General features: G+C 37.2%; 1 protein-coding gene across 1 annotated transcript; it reads left to right on the top strand.

Moving 5' to 3' along the window:
• The first annotated feature begins 14,816 nt into the window (after positions 1-14,816).
• LOC139943932 (uncharacterized) lies at positions 14,817-21,750 on the top strand. The gene is made up of 6 exons (XM_071940830.1): positions 14,817-14,992; positions 16,024-16,128; positions 17,299-17,445; positions 18,479-18,645; positions 19,346-19,427; positions 20,179-21,750. Exons 1-6 carry the CDS (start codon positions 14,891-14,893, stop codon positions 20,245-20,247), a joined length of 672 nt encoding a protein of 223 aa, XP_071796931.1. The 5' UTR covers positions 14,817-14,890; the 3' UTR covers positions 20,248-21,750.
• Positions 21,751-22,432: the final 682 nt, after the last annotated feature.

Raw genomic sequence — 22,432 nt, 5'->3', positions numbered from 1 at the left:
ATTTTAGGGAACGCAGCGCTAATACGCTTTACTGATGGACTCCTGAAATGATGATGGCGGCAAGGGATCAATACCATCTGTCAATGAAATGTTTCTTGAACGCTGAAAGATGCAAAAACTAATTAGTTACGTGTCCCTTTCAGAACATATTTCTGGAAAACGTAGAGGGTTGGAATGCATGGGTGCTCTCTTACAAACAAATTTTGTAAATGGGTACCACATTGTTTCTAAGTATTTAATAACAACAATAATACAATAGACAACACAAATTGAGTAACCCGTGCACTATTCTTAAAACAAAAGTTTCCTTAATTAATTTTACAGGGGGAAAAAGTACAAGGTTCTAATGCACTACTGTATAATGATATTCATGGGACGCATGCAGCCTCATCTGCCAACATTTGCAACTTGCAATCAGGGAGATTTTGTATCAAATAACCCACATTGTTTACAATAAGGAAAATTTTTCCGTAATCAAGGAGACTTTTAAAATTGTCATCAGAACATGGAAATATTTTGTTTATCTCACAAGTTTTGTTTGCAGGATCAGGGAAAATGGCAGCGCTGATGCAGCTCAGATCTTGCTGTGTTTGAAATAGGTCAATATGGAGTCTAAATTATGCATAGACTGCTGACTTTCCATCGGGTCTGCACTTTCCTGTAAAGTCACTGTCTATGAACCACATCAAATGCATTATTCATGAACGAGGCTTTACAATATCTACTCTTTCATCCAAGCTGCTCAAAGTTCAGAAACATTACCATATGAAGGGTGTAATGGTAAAACTGAGTAATGTATTGTTATTGAAATACACATTAAAGGCACATCTCTTTTCAAATCACTTTTAATTTAAGAATATTTTTTTTTTACAAGAATTATTAAAAAGCAGTGTTCTACTAGGCCAACAGTTATAAATGAACATGGTGCTTCAGGTCCATTTGTGTAGGTGCACAGGAATTATGCTGCCTTCTTAAAGCCATTAATACACTTTCAGCACAGGAAAAAAAAAAGTTCATAGATTTACTAATAACTTACAGGGTTTACAGAAGGTAATGGTGAAAGACTTCTCTTGAAATATTATTCTTCTCGAGAAAACATTAAAACAATTATCAATTCTTGTTGTTGAGAATTACGGATTTATTTTAAACACATGTCATGACACGGCGAAACGTGTGTAAACAAGGGTGGGTTTCCCCCATTATTTTCTCCCGACTCCGATGACCGATTGAGCCTAAATTTTCACAGGTTTGTTATTTTCTATATCAGTTGTGATACACGAAGTGTGGGCCTTAGGAAAATACTGTTTACCGAAAGTGTCCAATGGCTTTAAGTACCGATTTATGTCACTATCTTCGTTTGTTGGGGATCAAACTGCCCGTACAACTCATGAAATCAGGTCCCACTTCCATAGAACCGATTTTGTGTTTACTGTGCCATTTCCATTTCATAGTGCATTTCATACCGTAAGCACCTGAAACGGCATGCAAACCTTCCGGCATGGTGCTTATTATTGAGAACATGGTGAGATGAACATTGTCAACTCGCTGGTAACAATGTAAACTAATGTTAAACGTGCAAGCTGGCTTCCCAATTTTCTTACTAACCTTTGAAAAACGCTAAATGCTCAAATGTAAAAGCAATCGTTTCTCCTATAGTTAGCTTACCATTAGGCAGCGCTTTCAAATTGGCCCCCGATTAAAGTAGGAAGGTTATCAATCACTCACAATTACAATAATACAGAATATCACTTGGGTTTTTTTCCATAAAAGTAACTAAGCAGGGACACAAGATTTCATTTATGTGTTGATATTTTTAGCAGTGCACGCCAACCGATAGTAAAGTAAATAACCAATTCATGGTGGACACAAGCGAAGGAGAATATTCTGTTTTCACCTTGGGTAAACATCTTACTACCCTGGCTGTGGTTTCAGTTGAGGGATGAGGCATAATGGTCGTATTTTCAAAAGGTTTCCTGTAAAGTTTCGTCTCTCGAGTCTAGAGATATAAAACCTGTCTGTAAAATCATTTGGGTAGAATTATAATATTATAATATCCGAGGCATATGTATTTAAACCACATAGACATCCTGTTTATGTTAGATTTTTGAGAAGTTTTTTTTTTCATCAAACTCTCTGATTTCAAAATCATGCCAATCAAAATGTATAAACAAAAATGAGGTAGATAATTGTTAAATTTTATAATATTCGAGTTGAAGACTAATAAAAACATTAAAATAAAAAACATGTCCATAGTTTGTTTTGTTTAGTGAGGGAAACTAATACCGATGGATCTAAGTCTTTGATTGCAATATAATGCTCTAGGAAAGAAAAGAGTAAGTGTTCTTCGTGGTAATTGGAAATTCAGCTTATAAATATTTCCAGCCAGTCGGCTTTGTTGAGCAAATAATAAGGCCGTAGGTATGTGTACATGTAAATAGTAAACTTTTAAATATGACATTTGGCCATCGAAAACATAAATGCTGAACATGAAAAATAAAACTTAAGAATTTGATAAACACCACATGACACAGTTGGTTCATAATGTGACAACCAGACATAATTTGAAAAATTACATGTACAATCCAATAACAATGCCACTCAACAAAATCATCCGCCGGCTTATTGTGTACATGAACATACTATCTTTAACTGAAAATAATTTATAACCACACGGTCGCAAAATAACAAAGCAGTCAGCAGTGTCTAGACAAAAACATTACATAAAATCGTGTAACGCACCACTGCGTGGTTGAAGGCCCCTCGTCATTTCCCGAGACTCGTCCTCCCCCAAACTCCTGGCTGGCCTCCAATTAAAGATATTTGATTCCTCAATGGGGCGAAAGAAACTATCCTCAAATGGACACGACTTCTGCAGTAAACACTACATGCCGGCGGTGTTATGTTCCAATTACCACAGGTGCTCTCCGAACGAAGTGTATCAATTCGGACTTGCCGTCCAGACTTGAATTCAAGTTTGGTGCAAACAAAATGTAATTGGTTGTTAATTGATTTACAAGCGTTGAGGAAGTTCTGTTACCTTCAGCCTCATCCAGCCAAAGAGGAAGTTTCTTGCAATGTACAAATACGTGTATGTATCTCAAGCCAAATTGGTGAATGTTCCACACGCATGTGAATGGTTACTAAGTAATTTTGGAATTAAACAATCCATGTATACACATAGTACTCTGCTCAAAGCAGTACTGAGTGTAGCTGTGCCGAGACTTATTACTTGGCATATGTTGGCATTTTGTAGAAAAGTGACACACAAAAGTTTATGTACTATGTGTGTGAATAGCCAAGGGAAGAGATGTGCAACAGAGGCACAGCAAAATTGTCAATCACTCCCCCCACCCCCGCCCCCTTCCCATCTCGACATCGTCTCTGAGGCTCCCAGGATTAGATTGTTTATATCATTCATATTTACACAATTTCCTTGATCAAATTAGAAAATGTAAAGATCAAATATGATCAGGGGAAATCATCATGAATGTGCAGTACTTTTGTCCACGAGTAATAAGAACATTATCCATCTCTTGGGTACCACCCCACAATTATGTACCAAGTTATTATGAGTTATGTCTGGCTCAGGTAATTATTACGGATCACAACGCGCAAAGCATACAGGGGACTCATGTTAACTCTGCCGGTCATCATGTGCATGGCAAACTATCAGTTTGATCCGCTCAGCTCATAATGGACCATTAGACATTCTGCTTTGTCAAGTAGGCTTTGGCAAAATGTCATGTCAAATAATCAGATTTTAAATCAATTAAGTTTACCGTCTGTGTTTGTTTTATGGCAGAGGGAAAAGTGACAGGGACTGTAGGAGTTGGATCTTAGCAGTGGGGGTTGTGAAACTTACAAAAAAATAAGCTTCTAAATCAAAATGAGGTTCAGGTCCATTGTTAACGATGGAAAATGATACAGCCTACTAGAATTAAAAACAAGACATTTCCTGCAACATCAGCGCTTTTTAAATGTTTGAACTTATTTACATGATGTGGTTTTACCATCCGGTTTCACACTCTGATAATTTTGCAGGTAATGCACAATTGCGTACACTGCGCATATAATGTAATTGTTTGGGAAAAAGGGCTTGATTGGAAAAAATGAGAGATTATCAGATTATCAGATTGAATAATTCTTGCAAATACTCTTGGACTACTCAAAAGTAAGGCTCAAGTCCCGCAGGAGAGTGAACAAAAAATACGTTAAGAGAAACCTCAGCTCTCTTGAAGTGAAAAGTGCACTGCATAATAAACTTCCAATTCAGTCTCAAATGTTACAATCTATTTCCCTCATTCTAAATTTCATTTCCTACAAGGGGCAAGTAATAATTTGCAAGTATCCTTTTAAAAAAAGACACTATTTTTTTTTTCTTCACTTATCTCACACAATATGTACAAAGAGTTGACGACTTCACTAAATTTGCACCTTTGCTACTACTTGTTTTTTTTATTTTTGATGATTCATACAAACAAAAAAATCACCTATCGCTGTAGCCAGATTTGAGAGTTTGGCTTTAACTTGTCATGAATGGTTAATTTAAAGGGGAGGGGGGGGGGGGGGGACATTAGACATTGTGATTATCTCTTATCATGAAACAAACATGTTGTATAGCATTAACTTATATAAAGATTGTTTCTAATAAACAGATGTTTCTATTCTAACTGGAAAGATATATTTTGTAAAGGGCACTTCCCTTTGGAAAATCTTAAAGTCAATGGGAACCTTTTGAAGGGGCACCAAGGCCAAGAAGACCTGGGGCACTGTAGGCCATGCCCTCTGTGGACTAAGCGTAATTCTAGGCCTGCATGGCGAGCAGTACTAATTGTAATCTCAGAAGGGTCTAACTCTACACAGTAGAGGTGATAATCTAAGTATCAACTGCTCTATTTGTCACAATTAATTCTCTTTTTATAAAATAATAACTGGCTGAATATGACTTTCAAGGTCTTCTAAGCCTACATACATTGTAGCACTAGTCAATGTGTCAGATTCCATTATATTAAAACAAGAGCAACTCGGTCCAAAACAGGTTGGATAACTATTAGTGGTTCACATGCTGGAGCATCTTGAATTCATTTGTCAGGTCTTTTCTAAGGAGTTTTACACACTGATGAGTTAAAGACTGCATTGCTACAACAAACCACTTGATCAATGGAAAATAACTTGTTTTACTGAACTAATTAAAATCAAAGATTCTTGGTGACAAGATGATAACTACGCAATCCAATCAATATGACAATGTTTTGTTTTAAAAAGGAAATACTCAAAAACAAGCATATACATGAAACTTGGGCTAAGTTTGAGGATGTTTTTTAGAGTGTTTTATTCTTACATTGCTTGCCCATATTCAGCGCAAAGTAAACCCTTTTGAACTTGCCTGGTGTGGGCTCAGAAAAAATGCTCAAGCAAGTTTTACTTCAACATGTTTCTATGTTGCGCTCAACACCCACATTATTCACAATCACATTTGTACAGTCTGTAAAATATGTCAGGGACTGCTTCTTACTACTAAAAAGCATACTCGCATTTATGGCATGCATTTAATGTTTGTGGAGTTCTGTTGAGAAATTTGTTATGGAAAGGTTTGCGGTAACACCATGTAATGACTAACTCTAATGAGTTGGGGCTGGTTCTGAAAAGAACCGTTGGTTTCAACTTTGTTATTTCTCCATATCATTTTTTTAAATCAAATTTATCATCCAGCAAGGATCTTTAACTTGCTTTAAAGTCATCACACGTTCATGATTTTGACATCCAAAGCAAAAATACATCCCCCATAAACCCCCGACTTGGACTCATTTCTCAGCGCGGATTGAGAGCGAGAGCTAAGAGATTTTATGTCAGTGCACCTGACAAGAAATTAAAAACACACGCTCGACTTCTCCGTCCTACCCAATAGGTTTTTATGCTTGATGCGCAATAAAATGTCAAGATTGCAGCGTGCAGTCGCATATTGTCAAAAGTGGCGCTTCTGATGCATTAAAGGGTGATAACCATCAATGCTGCCCAATGAAGAGAGTCAGTACAGAGACTTCCTGTGGACGATTTAACGACGTACAACTCAGTGCCCTTCCCCAAATAAACTGAAACAATATTATATGAAGGATTGCCTCATTAATGCAGGTACGATTTCAAGTGGCTTCAAAATGCAACCATTTGGAAATGATATTTGTTTCCCATTGGGAATAGTACGATTTACTACTCCGTTCATCAGGCCGTGTCCTTGGCGACTGAAACTGAACAACTTGACTACAAAAGGTCAGAGTTTTCAGTTTCTTGAACCCATATAAAGTCAGCATGCTGACATAATTGAAGTAAGAAATCTTTAGAGAGTTACTTTTTGATCCATCATTGTATTCTCTCAGCAAATATACATTATCTGCTAAGCCGATCTACAAAAATTGGACCTACACCATGTACTACTTGTACTGATTATTATTATTTGTTTGTTGTAAATTTGAGAACTGCAATTATGTACAATTGCTTTGTGGGATCATGCATATCCAAATCTATAGTTAATAATGGGTAAATATAAAAAAGTACTTATTTTTTTTGTTTCCTTAAAAAAAAAAGGGAACTAGGAAATTCATAGGCTGATAATTGTGTCATGTGAAAACTGCAGTGCCTGCAATATTCTTCATTTTTTTCTAGTGGTGGCCAAGTTGAATGGAAATGCTAAAATTGCTGTGATGTGATAAATGCGATATCAGAAGGGGGTGGCGACATTAAATTTTCTGACAAGCATTCTAATCAAATATTACTTTGAATTCTATTGACTTGTCCAGGCTTGCCAAATTCACAGGAAAAAAAATCACAAATTCCTGTAGTGTAACATAAACGTGTCGTAGTTAGAAATACAAACTATTGTACCAATGTACCATTGTACCATCAGGTTGGCGGTAGGACTGTTTAAACATATCTAATAAGCCTTGCGGAGGCTCGGAAAGCAGCCGGCGGTGTAACCACTCAACTTTTTTGTCGAACAGTTATACTCTGATCAACACAAGTAGTCTGTGAGCATCTTCATTACGCAGTAAGAGAAGACGGCCCAAACCCCAACGGCAGCACAACTCCTCTTAAGAATACCCCATAATTCTATCACAAAAACCTCCCAAGATTGAAAGAGTTACGCTACTGGCTCTTTTCAGAGCCGTGCATCTCTTTGGGATATTACATCAGTGTTCTCCATGAACACTTCTGCACTTGGTCCACTCGCAAAATGCTAGTAAAATGCAAATGAGGCCAGGGAAAAATTATCCCCCATAAAAAGGACAAGTGCTCTGGCTGGCAAATTCACTGCTTCCGAAATGTAAAGTTTTACCTTGTTTAATACAGTTGTTTGGATTGGAACTAAACACCAACATTTTTACATACTTGTAGAAGTATGTCTAGAAGTACATGTACTAGAGTGAAACATCTACAAGACCCCAGGGCTTGTAGCTCAAACTGTTTCTTGGACCAGAATTTTGCAATCGGGGAGATTTTGTTGTACAACAATCAGGGAGGAGACATTTAGAAATACATTCTACTCAAATTTTTTCATCAGAACATGGAGATTGGTTTATCCTTTCTGTAGAATCAGGGAGAATCGGCAGCTCTGCTAATGACATGGCAAGCTGAATTAGCCCACTGGTTCAGTTGGCTTCTGAGTCTGACTATATAACAAAAAAATGGAGATGAACCCTATTCACATGGAATGCTACCCTGGCAAAAAAACAATATTAAACCATAAAAACTACTACATCATCCAAATTCTTGACAAGCCCATTACTAATCAGGGTTGAAACTCATTGTGCTGTGCATGTCTTGCAAGCCTCCAATTTTACACTGGTAGCCATGTTTGGACTGAAGGCCTGATGCCAGACTAGAGGTTTTTGTAAAACTCATGTTGGTTTTGTGTTAATTTCAATTGAATATTAATTCTTCACTGTGTTATTTATGTTTAAAGGCAGTGGACACTATTGGTAATTACTCAAAAAAATTATCATAACTAGACATTGAGAGTTTGTGAGCAAACTCTAGGTGTTCGGTTTCCGGGAGTAAAAGCCAGGTGTAATTAAAACTAGATTGCACCTTGCTTTGCTCTCAAGATTTGTAATAAATGATCAAAATTGCACAAATTGTCAAAAAACATGATGACGTCCAAGTTCAAGAAGTTAATGTTCTTGACTAACAATACACCTCAGTTGACGTGCAATACCATGTGACAACGTCATCAAGCTAAGACTCCACAGATATGTTGCTATTTTGAAACGATTGTCCTAAACTCTGACACAAACATCAAGTAAAAGTGTACTTTTAGATGTTGTGTATCTGCCGCTAGAGAGCGCAATTTTTTTGGGGGTGACTCTGATCGGTATTATTTTTTTAAATCAGACTTTTGCCAGACTTGTATAGTATGATTGTATAGCATCAAAAGATGTTCATTTCAACTTAAAATCCATTGAATAACGCCTTTTCAAAGCATTTTATAGTCACTTCCGGTTAAGATAGATCAAAAGGTCAAGAAAAGTACACCAACATATACATTTTTGTGAAGTTTGTAAAGACCTTTCATATGATGTATAGATTGTCAAAATAGCTCATGTGGTTAAAGAAATTATGAACTTATGAAATATTGACGAATGTAAGGGACACGTATATTTTAAACGCCTTGAACGAAGACTACGGCACGCGAAGCTTTTTCGCGCTCTATGGGTGATCACTGGAGCGTGACGCTGCTGCACTGCTAGTTCAATACACATACCAATGGGGTATTTACGTAGTTCTTTAGACATGAATTTTGAAATTTTCAACCTCTCTTTTGAGCCGGAAGACAAGGTCAAAATGGGGCTATGTCTGTGAGGCGTCTACAGAGTTTTTGATTGATGGCCTTTCCGATGATGTATTGATTGTAAGAATCCCTTATGTGGATCAAAAGTTATGATTTTTTGAAATAGTAAACTTTGAGTTTTCATAACTCAAGAATAAATGACGTCATCATGACGTAACTCCCACTGTTTGCTCTCCTAATAAATATCAAACTATGTGCAAAGTTTCACGTTCATACGTGCTTGGGAAAGGTGTTTTTGTGAGGGGACAAAGAAGATTCAGAAGAAGAAGAAGAAGAAGTATTAAGAAGTAAAAAAAAAAAAAAATAAAATAAGAGGTGTTCTGGGCTGTTGGCCCGAACACCTAATAAAACCATTCTTGATTACAAGTAATGGGGAGAGGTTGATAGTATAAAACATTGTGAGAAACAGCTCCCTCTGAAGTGACGTAGTTTTCAAGAAAGAAATAATTTTCCACGAATTTGATTTCAAGACCTCAAGTTTAGAATTTGAGGTCTCGAAATCAAGCATCAGAAAGCACACAACTTCGTGTGATAAGGGTATTTTTTCTTTCATTATTATCTCGCAACTTCGACGACCAAGTGAGCTCAAATTTTCACAGGTTTGTTATTTTATGCATATGTTGAGATACACCAACTGGAAGACTACTCTTTGACAATCATCAATAGTGTCCACTGTCTTGAAATGTTGACCTTGAGTCTTAGAAAAATGTACATTTCTTTCTTTTTTGTGGAGTATCAAAATTTTACCCATGATAATTCTTCTCTTGAAACTTGATAAAACACTTGAATACAATACTAGACTCTTAAGGTTTTCACGAAAGGTTATTCTGTTTTTGAATTTTAAACCTATGAAATAACCTCAGTTCGGTTGACATTTCAATCGTCAGTTGATCAACAAAATGGAAGACAAAGAAATTAAAAACTATTAATAGCAGGTACATTGTGTTATTGTGTAGTATGGCTAATTGAATATTACCATTCCTATTGACGAATACATGAAATTATCACAGCCAGTAGAAACTGTCCCCACTCGTTGTCGATTGTAACCATTTTTATAATACAGGTTGTTAAATTTTGTTGAAACCTTTTGGGAGTTGGCTAATTAAAAAAATAAAACAATTTTTGACAGATGATGCTGTTTAAGAATGGAAAACATACACAAACTTTTGCAAATGCCGCAGACAATGCATTATGTTGTACATGTAACATGCCAAATTGTTTGCACATGTGCAGGTAAGGTCCATGTAAGGTGATCGGAGGTAAATCAATTTTTGGATCTCGACAACATGTTTATTTGTTTACCTTTAAATCAAGAACAAATTATCAATTGGTCAACATTTTTGTAAGTTACTGCACTTGTCAGTCAACTCAAATCGAAGCCTGTTGATACTGTTTATATACATGTACGTAGTGCAATCAAGATATCCAGCAAATTTTAAAAGAACAAAAAGTAGCTAATGGAAAGGTTTGCGGTAGCACCATGTACATGTAATGACTACCTCTAGGTGAGTTGGGGTGGTTCTGCTTAGCAGAAACATTTTAGGGAATGACTGAAATTCGGGCCAGCTATGTTGGTACTAGGGATAACAGGTTTTATGAAATTATGTCCCACAGGGTTTTGTTTGAGGGCAATCTGATTTGATCTGGACCCACAGGCAAATGCCTTCTGCCCCTGTTCTAACTGAAAATTGGTATTCATTTATTATCAAACATACATGTATGTCATTCAAACTATTTTTCTAAAATCACAGTTCGGTACAGAAGGAAGACATTAACAGTACTTACCTTTGTTGTTAGTTTTGGAAACCATTCAAAGATCTTCTTCCTAGAAAAATTTAATTGCATTTAAAAAGAAAAGTATTTAAAAAAGTGTTTGTTGGAATAGGAAACTCCTACAAATGTAGCCCTACAAGTAATTTGTTTGTAGAAAACGTATACATCCTAATGGAGCCTTCCATTTCTCCCCTGTATTTTGAGAAGTTTTCATAAGCTATCCCACTACAATGTACATTGTACACTCACCTCACTAACGATCTGTTTAAACTTCAAAAACTTTTTTTACACCATATTATGCACTCACAACTTTTCCATTAAATGTGTTACCAAAGTTGACATTAAAAAGGTGAATTCCTAGTGAATTTCTTCAGCAAACTCTGAGGTGTCCAGCCATTGACTTTTCAGCGTGCACACAATAGTTGCATTTGGCGCAGATCCACTCACATCACTATTGTCAGCAATAAAACATCGGTAACACATGCCGTACAGGGCGACGTCCTCTACGGTGTGGTCTCGACATTACTCGGTGAGCAGAACACTGCTCTACACTCGTCTCAAAGCAAAGACAAAGGCGCAAGTGCTGTCGAGGCCACCGTAGAGGACAATTAATTCAAAATTATAACCTTTTTTTTTTAAAGGTCAAGAAGTTTAAAACCGATGTTGCTGGCCAGCAGTGCAGATTTTTTCAACTTTTCCCTTTTACTACAAAGACTAAAGAGAATGTTGGGTTTGCGGTAACACCGTGTGTGTGTCTACTCTGCGGTAGTAACAAAGAAAGACAGTTCTCTAAGAAAAAACTCTACCTGGCAAGTTGTTTTACCGCAAACCAAATATATTTGATACCTCACAATGCAGTGTCTCACACTCAAATCCTATGACTACAGAGAAACTACACTATCACACAAACCTAGTCGAGTTTTCAGGTTTCATTTTCAAGTTTGTGCTAGCGCAATTAAAGTAATTTAGACTCAAAATATTTTTTTCATAGTTTTACCATATATTTTGGACCAGTTCTCTGTGATCCCTTGCAGTCAATGGATCTTTAATTCCTAGATTGTTTAGTAACAGAGTTCAAAACGACACAGTTAAAACTAAACTGTAGGGGGTCCTTCCAAACCTGGGCTTAGGCTCCTTCTCCGGGCTTCATTTGACGTTGGAAACACAATACCAATATATAACTGTGATATATGGATAGTCCATCGGAATGTCCCAAAAATCATAATTTTTTAGCAACAAAATCTACCTTGAGTACAATTTCATGCCTGGTGTTACATCTTAACCATGGAGAGGTAGGCCTTTTAAAGCTAATCAATTGTAAGACGCACTACAGGACCCCCAGGGAGGGTGCGTCACTGTCCATGGATGTGAGTCGGATTTGCGTGTCCAAAGACCCACCCCGAGTCAAAAAATTTACACACACTTGTTGCAGATATTGACGGTCCTCGGAACGATTTTTTGACTTACCAATCGCGGAAAACGGCGCACCACGGACGGACATACCGACGCACATAAAATCTCTTGTAAACGTCGCAGGCGCAGTGAATACCAAATAATTGAACGACGAGTTTCGAGGTTTTGCAAGTGCATGCACGAGTTGAGGTGTTCGAGGTTGTACCACTTGATTTTTCGAGACGAGGGGATCCCAGCGCAATAGCTATTAAAATGCACAGAAAACATAGGGGCCCTAATACCCACAATTCAAAGCACACCGCGCATGTGTGCATGTTTTTTTTACTTCTCCATATGCTCGACGCTTTAAAAGTCGGGCACCAGCCTACTACATGTAGATCGACGAAGAGCCGCGGCCAAGTCAGACTAAATCATTCTGTGAAAAGGGTGTGCGCTGTTTGTTTACAATAATTACCGCCGTTCCCGCAAAAAACGTGTGATGCGACAGAAAAACAACAGTGCAGTGAGTACTGAGCAGAAAATTACTTTTTTTTACGCTTTTTTTTAAATTTCACTCAACAAAAAGGAAATGCAAGCATTATGAATGAATAATGAGTATGTGGGGAAAGTTTTGGTGGTGTAGTACAAAAGAAACTTCAGTGGTTGCTGGCTAACGGTTGTAAAACTTTCACCTATCAACGCTGATTTGAAAAACGTATAGCGTTAAGGAGGCCAAAAAAAATATTAGACCCTAATAAGGCTCATGGGGGAGCCTTTTATAGTTTCTAGAAGTAGTGGCGCCATACAGGAACTTTTCAGAAGGAAGTTTTGATTATCATTTATTGCACAAATGCAATCACTCAGGTTGAAATTTGTTGAAGTGACTCAGTGTCAGCATGGAGGTAGAATCTAATTCTACCTCCATCCATAAGGTTTATTGCGAATAGCAAAATGAACCCACACAAAGGTATATAGGCGTTGCGTGCGCAAGTCGTAGAAACTGCATAGAAACCGCCCCATATTCCTTCCCACAACGCATTGCGGTTCTGAATCGTGATAAACCTTATGGATGGTGTCAGTGAGACTTAATTTAAAAAAGATATTTGAGTTTGACTTTGACGTTTGATTGAGGAGTAATTTTATTTTTAAAAATTTGGGATTTCAATATTAGTTGATTCCTCCATTGGTTGATGGGAGCCTTTATTAGGATCCCTTTTCTATGACTCTGAAGGCAGAACTGGCGCACCTCCTGCAAAAAAAACATGTCCGAAAAGTGGGCAATTTTATATTTCTCATCCGACCAAACACACAACGGCAACGCAAACAAATCAAGTATTCAACTTTCTCACTCAAGTGAAGTATGCTTACCATTCAAAACACGCTGCTGTGCAGTGCTGAGCAATACCAAGTTGAAAGAAATCTTGAAATTTTACAACTGTTGAAAGGAAGAGTCCAATGTCACCCAAACAGCAGGTTCAGAGGAGTAAAAACGTTCAAAAGCAAGAGTTTGGGCGAATTTTCGTCGCCGTTCTGTGAACAAGTTTCTGGACCTAGTGACCTCTCGATCCTGGATGGTTTGAGGTCACGTACTGCGCAGGCGTTGTTGAGGAACCGTCAAAGTAAACTGGTACCTTGCACCCTCGTTTGCGTGCTTGACTTAAGATATCACAAAATAATAATAAACAGAGTACCAGCCAAGATAACTTTTTAATCCATTATTTTTGCATAATATTATATTCCCCCCGCCCCCCCCCCCCCCACTCAGCCGCATCCACTTCTTTTCTGAATTGTTGAATAAAGGAAATTATTTTTAATATCTGAGAAGAAATAAGGATCATACATTTTTCGTTTTATGTTTTTATTGCAAAGAATTATGTTTTTAATTTCACAACAACTATTTTTCCTTTCAGACTCCACTAATTTTTCTAATTCTGAGAAGTTTTATCACTTCTTGGGATACCCAAAACTATTAAAAAACAACCTTATGTGGATAAGAAAACAAATGTAAGAAGAAACAACAAAAAAGTGGATAAAAATTGGAACGTTTGGCACGTGAAAACGAGATATTTGGGAGTTGGTTGCCTTATCCATAAATTTAGAACATTCACTTTCAAAATAGCAATTCTTAAATAAAGTAACTTTTAAAATCCGAGAAAAAAAGATCACTGCATTTTTCGTTTTATGTTGTTATTGCAAAGAATGATATTTTAATAAGACAACAACTTTTGTTACCTTTTCAGACTTCAGTTGTTTGGGTGACCTTTTTCTGCTTAGTGACGACTTCTTGGGAAAACCAAAATTATTCAAAAACAACTTTATTTTGACCAAATTTAAATGTCTCACGATACTTTTTACAGATTTTTTTGAAAGGATTCCCTATGTTTCTAAATCGATTCAGAGAAAACAAAAATCACCATATTGGAAAGCACTACCAAAGTGGCATGCATTCTTTTGATATTCCGAAAAAAATTACTATCGGGGATGGATTGAGCAAAAGGTGCTGCAGTGTGAGAGTCATGAAAGTAGAAGTGCGCCCTCTTGTGGATTTCATGATTTCATCCAATTTGGCGGCCATGTTTTAATAATTTACCTTGGTTGGCACATGCTCTTTTATTGCATATAAATTTTATTTATTTAGACACACAAGCAAGGTTTTATTTATTTTATTACGTTTATTATTAATAATATAGTTTTTTCCTACCGTTTGGTTGTAATTTAATGATTGATAATTGGAAAGAATTAATCACATATGTCTTAATTTTTGTTGGGTGCATCATTTACCTCTAATTTTGTCTTCTGCATTCTCTGGCCCTACGCATTGATACTGCGTCGTGTGCTTCTTGTTGTTGTCGTTTAGAAATTGTCTAAAAGTTATCCTAAAGTATGTCAGATTTAGAGATTTGTCGTTTAGCATACGAAGGAGATCTTCGGGCATTGACGGAACAAGTTGAAGCCGACAAGAGCATTATCAATAAATTGGATAAGGTAAAAAATATTATTGTAAAATTACTTCCCGGCCGGCGGATTCAGGAAAAGTTTCCGTATGACTTGTGGCGCCACCACTTTTTCATTCGATATGAAATGATATAGTATCTAATTTACTTCAATGAGATATCCCTTTTTGTAAAAATTTGTGAAAAAGTGGTGGCGCCATATGGAAAGTTTTCCTCTTTAAGTTCTTTTTGGATCTCCTGGTAAAAACTAGTTATTTTTTTTAATGTAATGTTTACCTGCTGTGCATGTGATTTATCGGGGATGAAAAATTTAGTTTTTTTATATTTTGCTGGTTAATCTCTGGGTGCGTTTGGCTAATCTCTGGGTGCATTCGTTTAGCTTCCCTGGGTCGACCCCAGTCTGCCCCGGTACGTTCAAATAGCTTTGGCGGGGCTCACCAGGGTCAGCCCCAAGTGCCCCGCTTGTGGAGTGGGTCACTTGGCATGCTTGGGGTGACCTGAGGTGCATGCTGTCACCACGAGAGGGCGAGTGTGATCGTTACTCGATTAGCTCTTGTCGGGGGCTCAACCGCGTGAGATATGACTGGAAACTAGACCCAGTAGTAACTGGGGCGCTAGATTTTTTTTCTTCAAAGTTTTGACCATATATGACCGATAATGTAAACATTTTGAAAAAAGGAATCTAGCGCCCCAGTTACTGGGTCTAACTGAAATTATAATTTGGGCAGTTTGGTTGGATAAATTAAAAGACATTGACAACTAGTTGCGATAATGTAACCCTCCTGCCGCCGTCGGCAGGAGGGTTATGTTATCGCAACTAATTGACAACGGGTTTGTGAATACTGAAATGTGGCAGTTGAATTTGGCATCTTTTCATATACAGTAGTCTTCTACTATTGCCTTGTTGATGAAACTTAATTTGCAATACTTGATTTCTGTACAACAAATTTGCATTGCAATAACTCATAAACTCAGAATGATCATCTCAATTCATTTGAATGTCAAGACAACTACATGTATTTGATTGTAATTATGTCTTTATAAATTATTTTTAATGTACAGAGTGAGAGAACAGCACTTCACTGGGCTGCATCAGGGAAACGCATCAATGTTGTTCGGTATATCCTGGAGCTGAAACCAGCTGTCAATGTTAACATCAGAGATGATGTAAGTTGCAAATTGATCAGCTGACAGTGACATCTCCTCATCTCAGACAAAATACTATTTGTCATCATTGGATCTGAGAAGCTGGAAAAAATAACTGTGACTCTCAGGCCTTGAAATAACCCACCTAGTCACCCACAATAATTGCTGTGGCTCCCTTTGCAGAAAGTACCAATACAAATTTGTTATCTCCACATAGAATGCCCCTTACCAGAGGAAAATTGATGTGCCCCTTCAAGAACAAAGTTTAAGGCCTGGTAGTTTGTATCCAGAGACTGTCTTATTAAAGTCACCTGGAAATATAATTTTTTTCTTTCAAACATAAGAGTATATGCTTACGAACAATAAAACAATTTTTTTAGTAATTGTTTGTCACGATTTATATGTTTAAAAATATATAAAGTTGTTTGGGGGGCTGACTCCGCCTACCCCTTTTGTGACGTCAATTGAGGCAGACTTTGCCTGCAATGTGTATAGTAAACACACGTGCAAAGTACATGTACGTCCAGGTCGTGAGTTGGTACATTTCAAAAAGTGTCTTTCTGCATTCAGCAGCATCACACCTGGTTGGCATTGCCGGAAAAAAAAAAAAAAAAACGCATTACAGGCAAAGTCTGCCTCGATTGACGTCACGAACAGCGCCCTCTCGGATCAGGGTCTACTCTTAAATTTGTTAACATAAGAACTGATTTTTTAAAACCTTAGCTAACTGTTTACTCACATTCCACTCATCAAAACATATATTAGTGACAAAAGCTTTATTTTGAAAAAATACCACTTCCAGGTGACTTTAATTTTTAAAACCCTTTTTTGTTTGGGGGGGGGTGGGGAATCAAACAAGAAGAGCAAGTGTTTCAATACCAAATTAATAGCTTTTGTTAAAAGCTGTCAAAAATGTACTTATATTCAAAATTGAATTATACAAATACAATAACAGGATGGCAAAAACAAACCTGACATCACATTCAGTACTTTTGTTTGCACTTGAACAATAATGAATCTAGAGGTTGTTAAATTTAAGTTTAACAAATGATTGTTAATGTGAGATGTTTTAGTTGGTCAGTACAGGTCACATGAACAATGTTTACTGGTGAGTACTACCGTTGTGGTACTTAACTTTAAAAAAAAAAAAAAAAATCCCCCATATAAGTGTTCACTTTCTTTATTCCACAGAGTAACTGGACACCACTTCACATTGCCGCCTCTGTCGGCCAAGAAGACATTGTGACTGTTTTAGTCAGCAAGGGGGCAGAGGTCAACTCGGCCAACAGTACAGGTCAGACACCGTTACACTATGCCGCATCCAGGGACAGGCAGAAAGTTAGTATGTAATAATAATACATTATAATAAAGACTTGTGCACATATCCACCCTGCTGGGTGTTTAAGGCACAGTGAAACCAAAAAAGAATAAGAAAGAAAACAGACACACAAAAATAAATCCTTGAAAACCTGTGACATAAGATAGGTTTTGAGAAGATGTTTGAACTTTGTGGTACAAAGACCAGATCTAAGATTAAATGCTAGAGAGTTCCAGATGCGTGGCCCAGCTGAAGAAAGAGAGCCTTCACAACAAGACATCTTTAGCTACTACTTGCATAGGGGACCGGGGATCAATTTCACAAAGAGTTAAGCTAGGAGATATTTAAAACTAAAGACTAGTCCTAAGTTAGGACGAGTAACTCATCCTAACTTGAACTAAGACTAGTCCTAACTCTTTGTGAAATCCCTCCCCAGGCTAGGGCCAAATTTCAAGGAATTCAAGTTCAAGTGGTAACTTGTGACTGAACAACTCAATGTATCTGTCTATCAGATATTCAAAAGTCTCCATACCTCGTTCCAATTAGAACTTTCCTATCATTCCAGCTTTTGAGATTCTCCCTCAGAAAGACACCATTATTGTTAATGTTTCTTCTTTTCGATGGGCAGTGCAGCTGTATATCCCGTGTATTGTATTATACACATTAAAGAACCCAGTTGTGTTAAGAGAAGAGGTTCGTCCTTGAGTTTCGGGCATGGTTGGCTGCGTTAAGTTTTTGCCACAGCACCTTGTAAACCCTTGCAAAGTGTTACGTGATTAAAAGTATGTATAATGGGTCTTAGAATGCTATACATAGCTCTGCACACCTGTAGACAAAATAGTTAGCACTTGAAGATATCCTTTGGGTGTTAAAAGGTGCTTTAAAAGAACTGCGTGTTATCATTAATTTATTAACATGATATTTAGTTTTTCCGTTACGATTTTGTTGTTTATTGTGCATTTCAGTTTTTGTAAGCGCTGTGATATAGTTTTCTATGGGGAGCGTCTCTAAATACCTGTTAATATTATTTATTATTATTTATTGATTACTTAGGTCGCTGAGATTCTACTTGAGCATGGCGCCGATACTAACATAGCGGAACGGGTAGGGGCGACCCCCATGCACAGAGCAGCCTCAAAGGGCAATCTGGAGATTGTCAAACTCTTACTAAACTACAACTGCCGACTGGATCAACAGGACTGTGTGGGAAATACAGCACTGTAAGTTTATTCAATAGATTAATTCTCCTACTCTTGGTTCCAGTGTTTGAGGGGTTGATCAATCATTCAAGGGTTGAAAGTTGTACATGTATATGAACTTAAATGCGTTAACCACTAAGGTATTGCAAGTAGCGTTTCGTGGCCAAGCGGATGAGAGCACCAGACTCCAGCTCTGTTGTATCTGTTCAGCAGGGTGTAGGTTCGAGTCCCGGTCGTGATGTCCTTATGTCCTCAATCAAGATACTTAACCATTATTGCTGCGTCCTTGAGATGGGACATAAAGCCATGGGTCTGGTGTGCTGTGTATTGAATGTAAAATAACACACCCTTATCAAAAACAGAGAAGGGTTTCGCCCCGATGTTCATGGTTTGATTGGCTGCATATTGCACCACAGCACCTTGTAAACCATTACATGGTGCCATGTTAAAAAGAGTATGCCTCATCCTTCAAACATAGTCCCACACACCTTGCAGGTAAATACTGAATGTTGAAGTGCCTTGAGTGTTAGGGAATGATGGATTTGAGTGCTATGTAAGAAGCCACTAGTATTTTTATTAAATTGAATGGTCAGACAGTAGGAGGGTAGGAGTAGTACAATGTGCACTTTAAAATGAAATTGATTTACTTTGTTGAATCTCATTAGTTTAACATGTTTTAAGCTGACTTTATAATTCATTATATTTGTGTCTACCTTGACAGACACATGGCTTGTGAGGAGGACAGAGTGAAAGAAGCTACTGTACTGGTTCAGCATGGTGCTTCATTACACATTACAAACAAAGTGAGTATTAGCCGCTGATGTAACAGGTGTCAGTGACCCCAAAGGGTGTCCCGGTGGATGCAGCCGTCGATTTCACCAAACTCTTCCTAACTTAGGATTAATCTTAGGACGTAGGACGGGTTCAGTTCTGTGTATCCGAAGACGTTAGGACACATTTAACCTATTCTAAGTTAGGACGGGTTACTCAGGCGGGTTACTCGTCCTAACTCGAGATAGGATTCATCCTAGCGATTCATGAAATCTGCTGCAGACCCTTTTAACAATATAATGCTTTATCTCAGATAAAGTTTATATTTCGCCATACTTAAAAAGGGTTACTGTAGAGTGGGCTCAATATAAAGCTATTAAGCAGAAATTCTTTGTTTATTTGCCGTGCTGGATTAATTTCGGCCATTAGAAAATTTATTTTGTAAATTAATGTTATTATTATTATTATTATTATTATTATTGTTATACATGTATATTCGACCAGAACAACACAGTGTTGTAACAGCACAAAATTAAAATAATGCCCACAATAACATAACAGGAAATATAAGCTAGTGTTCATAAGCCCAACACTGTTTTTCTATAAGAATTTTGTGTGTTGCATGTAAGTGTGTCCTCTCAGGTCAAGCACAGAAATTTGCTTAGCACAAAAATATCTGGTTTAATTAGGTTAACTGTAGCCAAAGTCCCCTGAATTGGACATCGCCGCATCGCAGCAAGCAAATCAAATCTCTCATTTTGTCTGTGTCTCATTTGTTTTCAGGAGGAGCAGACGCCGTTAGATCTTGCTCAGGTTGGACTGGCGAGTACGTTGTCTAGGCTTAAAGAATGAAGATATTCTCGCTCATCTTCTGATCATGGTATTCTGTATGCAAAGCATGACCATAATACGGATTAGGTTTCGGAGGTGTCGCTTTGGTGTTTGAGAAAAACAATGTTAAAGCTTGTTTGACTGTTGAGTTGATGTTGAACACTGTGCCAAGGTTTTTTAAACTGACACTGCTCTTATGCTAAAAGCTATTCAGCCTCGACGCTATGGACTATGTGATTTGACGAATCTGAACATTCTTGAAAAATGGCTTAAGGTCGGGTTTCCCCTTATTCTAGACCAAGAACTTTCCAGATGTTACAATTCAGGATGTGTATAGACTCAATGAATTACTAAAACATTACAGGTACAACATGTATAGACACAATGTGGACTATTTCTTTTTCCCTTTGGTGACTGACTGCTTTACCTCATTCAACAACAATTTTGAGAAAAAGATTTTGAGAAAATTCTGAGAAATCACATGCCTGTTATTTATCTGTCACTCTCCCAACTCCTGGCACGGAAATACTTCAATAATACACAAATGCAGATTGGCTAAAATGAATGTTGCTCTTTGTAATCGTGTTGAGATGTTTCAAAAGTTGTCACTCGAACCTAGACACTTTCTAACACCTTGTATGGTTATTGGGTTGTAGTGAAGAAACCATGTTCATACATGTAGGTCTGATTCAAGCTGGTCAATACAAGTTATTGATGAATTGATATATCGGTGAAACAATTACTTCAATGATATCATTGGTCAATAGACCGATCCATTAGGCTCCGCCCATGGCGCACATGTGAGCCAGAACACGAGAGTCTCTCCAATGCCATTCTGCACAACCCTGTGGCGCACGCCAAGCATACACGCACGCATGTCGGACTTTATTTGTCAGACTTTTGGTTGCGCAATGGGTTGTGATTGGTAAATACGCAATGGGTTGGAGCTTAATGGATCGGTCTATTGATTACAAATCTATCAGTTAATTGATCAGTTGATTGATTGATAATACTATTACTTCATTGATGTTATAGGACAATTAGGACCTACAGTTCATATCAGTTTACCTTCTTGCGTTAACATCAAGTTATGGTAAGCCTGGTGTGTAGCCTAAAATGCACATTAATCTCAATAGGCGATTAAAATGGTGCAACCAAGATTATTGCAGTGATGATTAAGTCAGGTGAATTGGGTCAATACAAACCAAGAACTTGTCCTTTTATGTACTGCGCCAAAACTGGGAGGTTAAAAGAACTTGTCCAGCTGTATATCCCTGGCTACTTTTGTTTGACCATTTCACTGACTTGTTTTCATTCCTACCAGACTATAAACCAACATCATTCTTCAGTCTATTCTATATATTATCAATTATTTAAATAAGTTAACACTTTGTTGCTCAATTTCTTGTCAAAACAACTTGTATACTTTTATTGGTCCTCGTTTGGCATATTTATGTACACAGTTTTATACACAGCTAAATGGATATATATATTTTCTTCACAAGAATAAAAGCTAAAATTGTACATTCTGGAATGTGAAGTGTTTGGAATTTTTGTTAAAAAAATAAATGAAGGCCAGTATTATGAACAACTTTTCCGGAATTTGACTTGATTTATAGTCCGTTTACTCAAGGTTTTATTTTAAAACCTACGTATGTCACAGATACTGTGTTGTCAGACCTGGGCACACTTTCATACAGCTGCTTAAGTAAGGAGAAAGTGTTGCTGAATAATTTTCTGCTAAGCAAAACTGGACAGGAAACGTTTATTTTTCTATATGTTTTGGCGAAACTATTAGTTTAATATTATTTTATATAAAGAAATCACATGCAATATTTAGAATCGGAATACCATGCTCTCTAAAATGAGTGAAAACAAATACAGGCTTAAGTTGAATGAGTATTCTGGCTTCGCAATTTTATATTAACCAGCCAAAATTAACTCGAGTCAGAAGCTGGTAAGCAGCATTACAAATAATGAATGTACCAGTAAATTGACTCAAGTTAATTTGACTCCGTTTGATGTGTGAGCCAGGTGTTTGTGTAATGTTTACTCATTTACATATCCATTCATTTTATTGGCAGAACACACATCACATGACCAGATTATTCATTCAGTTGTATACATCCTAAACTTTACTGTTATTTGGTATACATCTTAAACTTTACTGTTATTTGGAAAATACTCTGTTAGTGTTACTCGATAA

This window comes from Asterias amurensis, chromosome 11 (assembly GCF_032118995.1).
Source record: "Asterias amurensis chromosome 11, ASM3211899v1".
NCBI lineage: Eukaryota > Metazoa > Echinodermata > Asteroidea > Forcipulatida > Asteriidae > Asterias > Asterias amurensis.
This window is presented reverse-complemented; position numbering and strand designations above follow the sequence as displayed.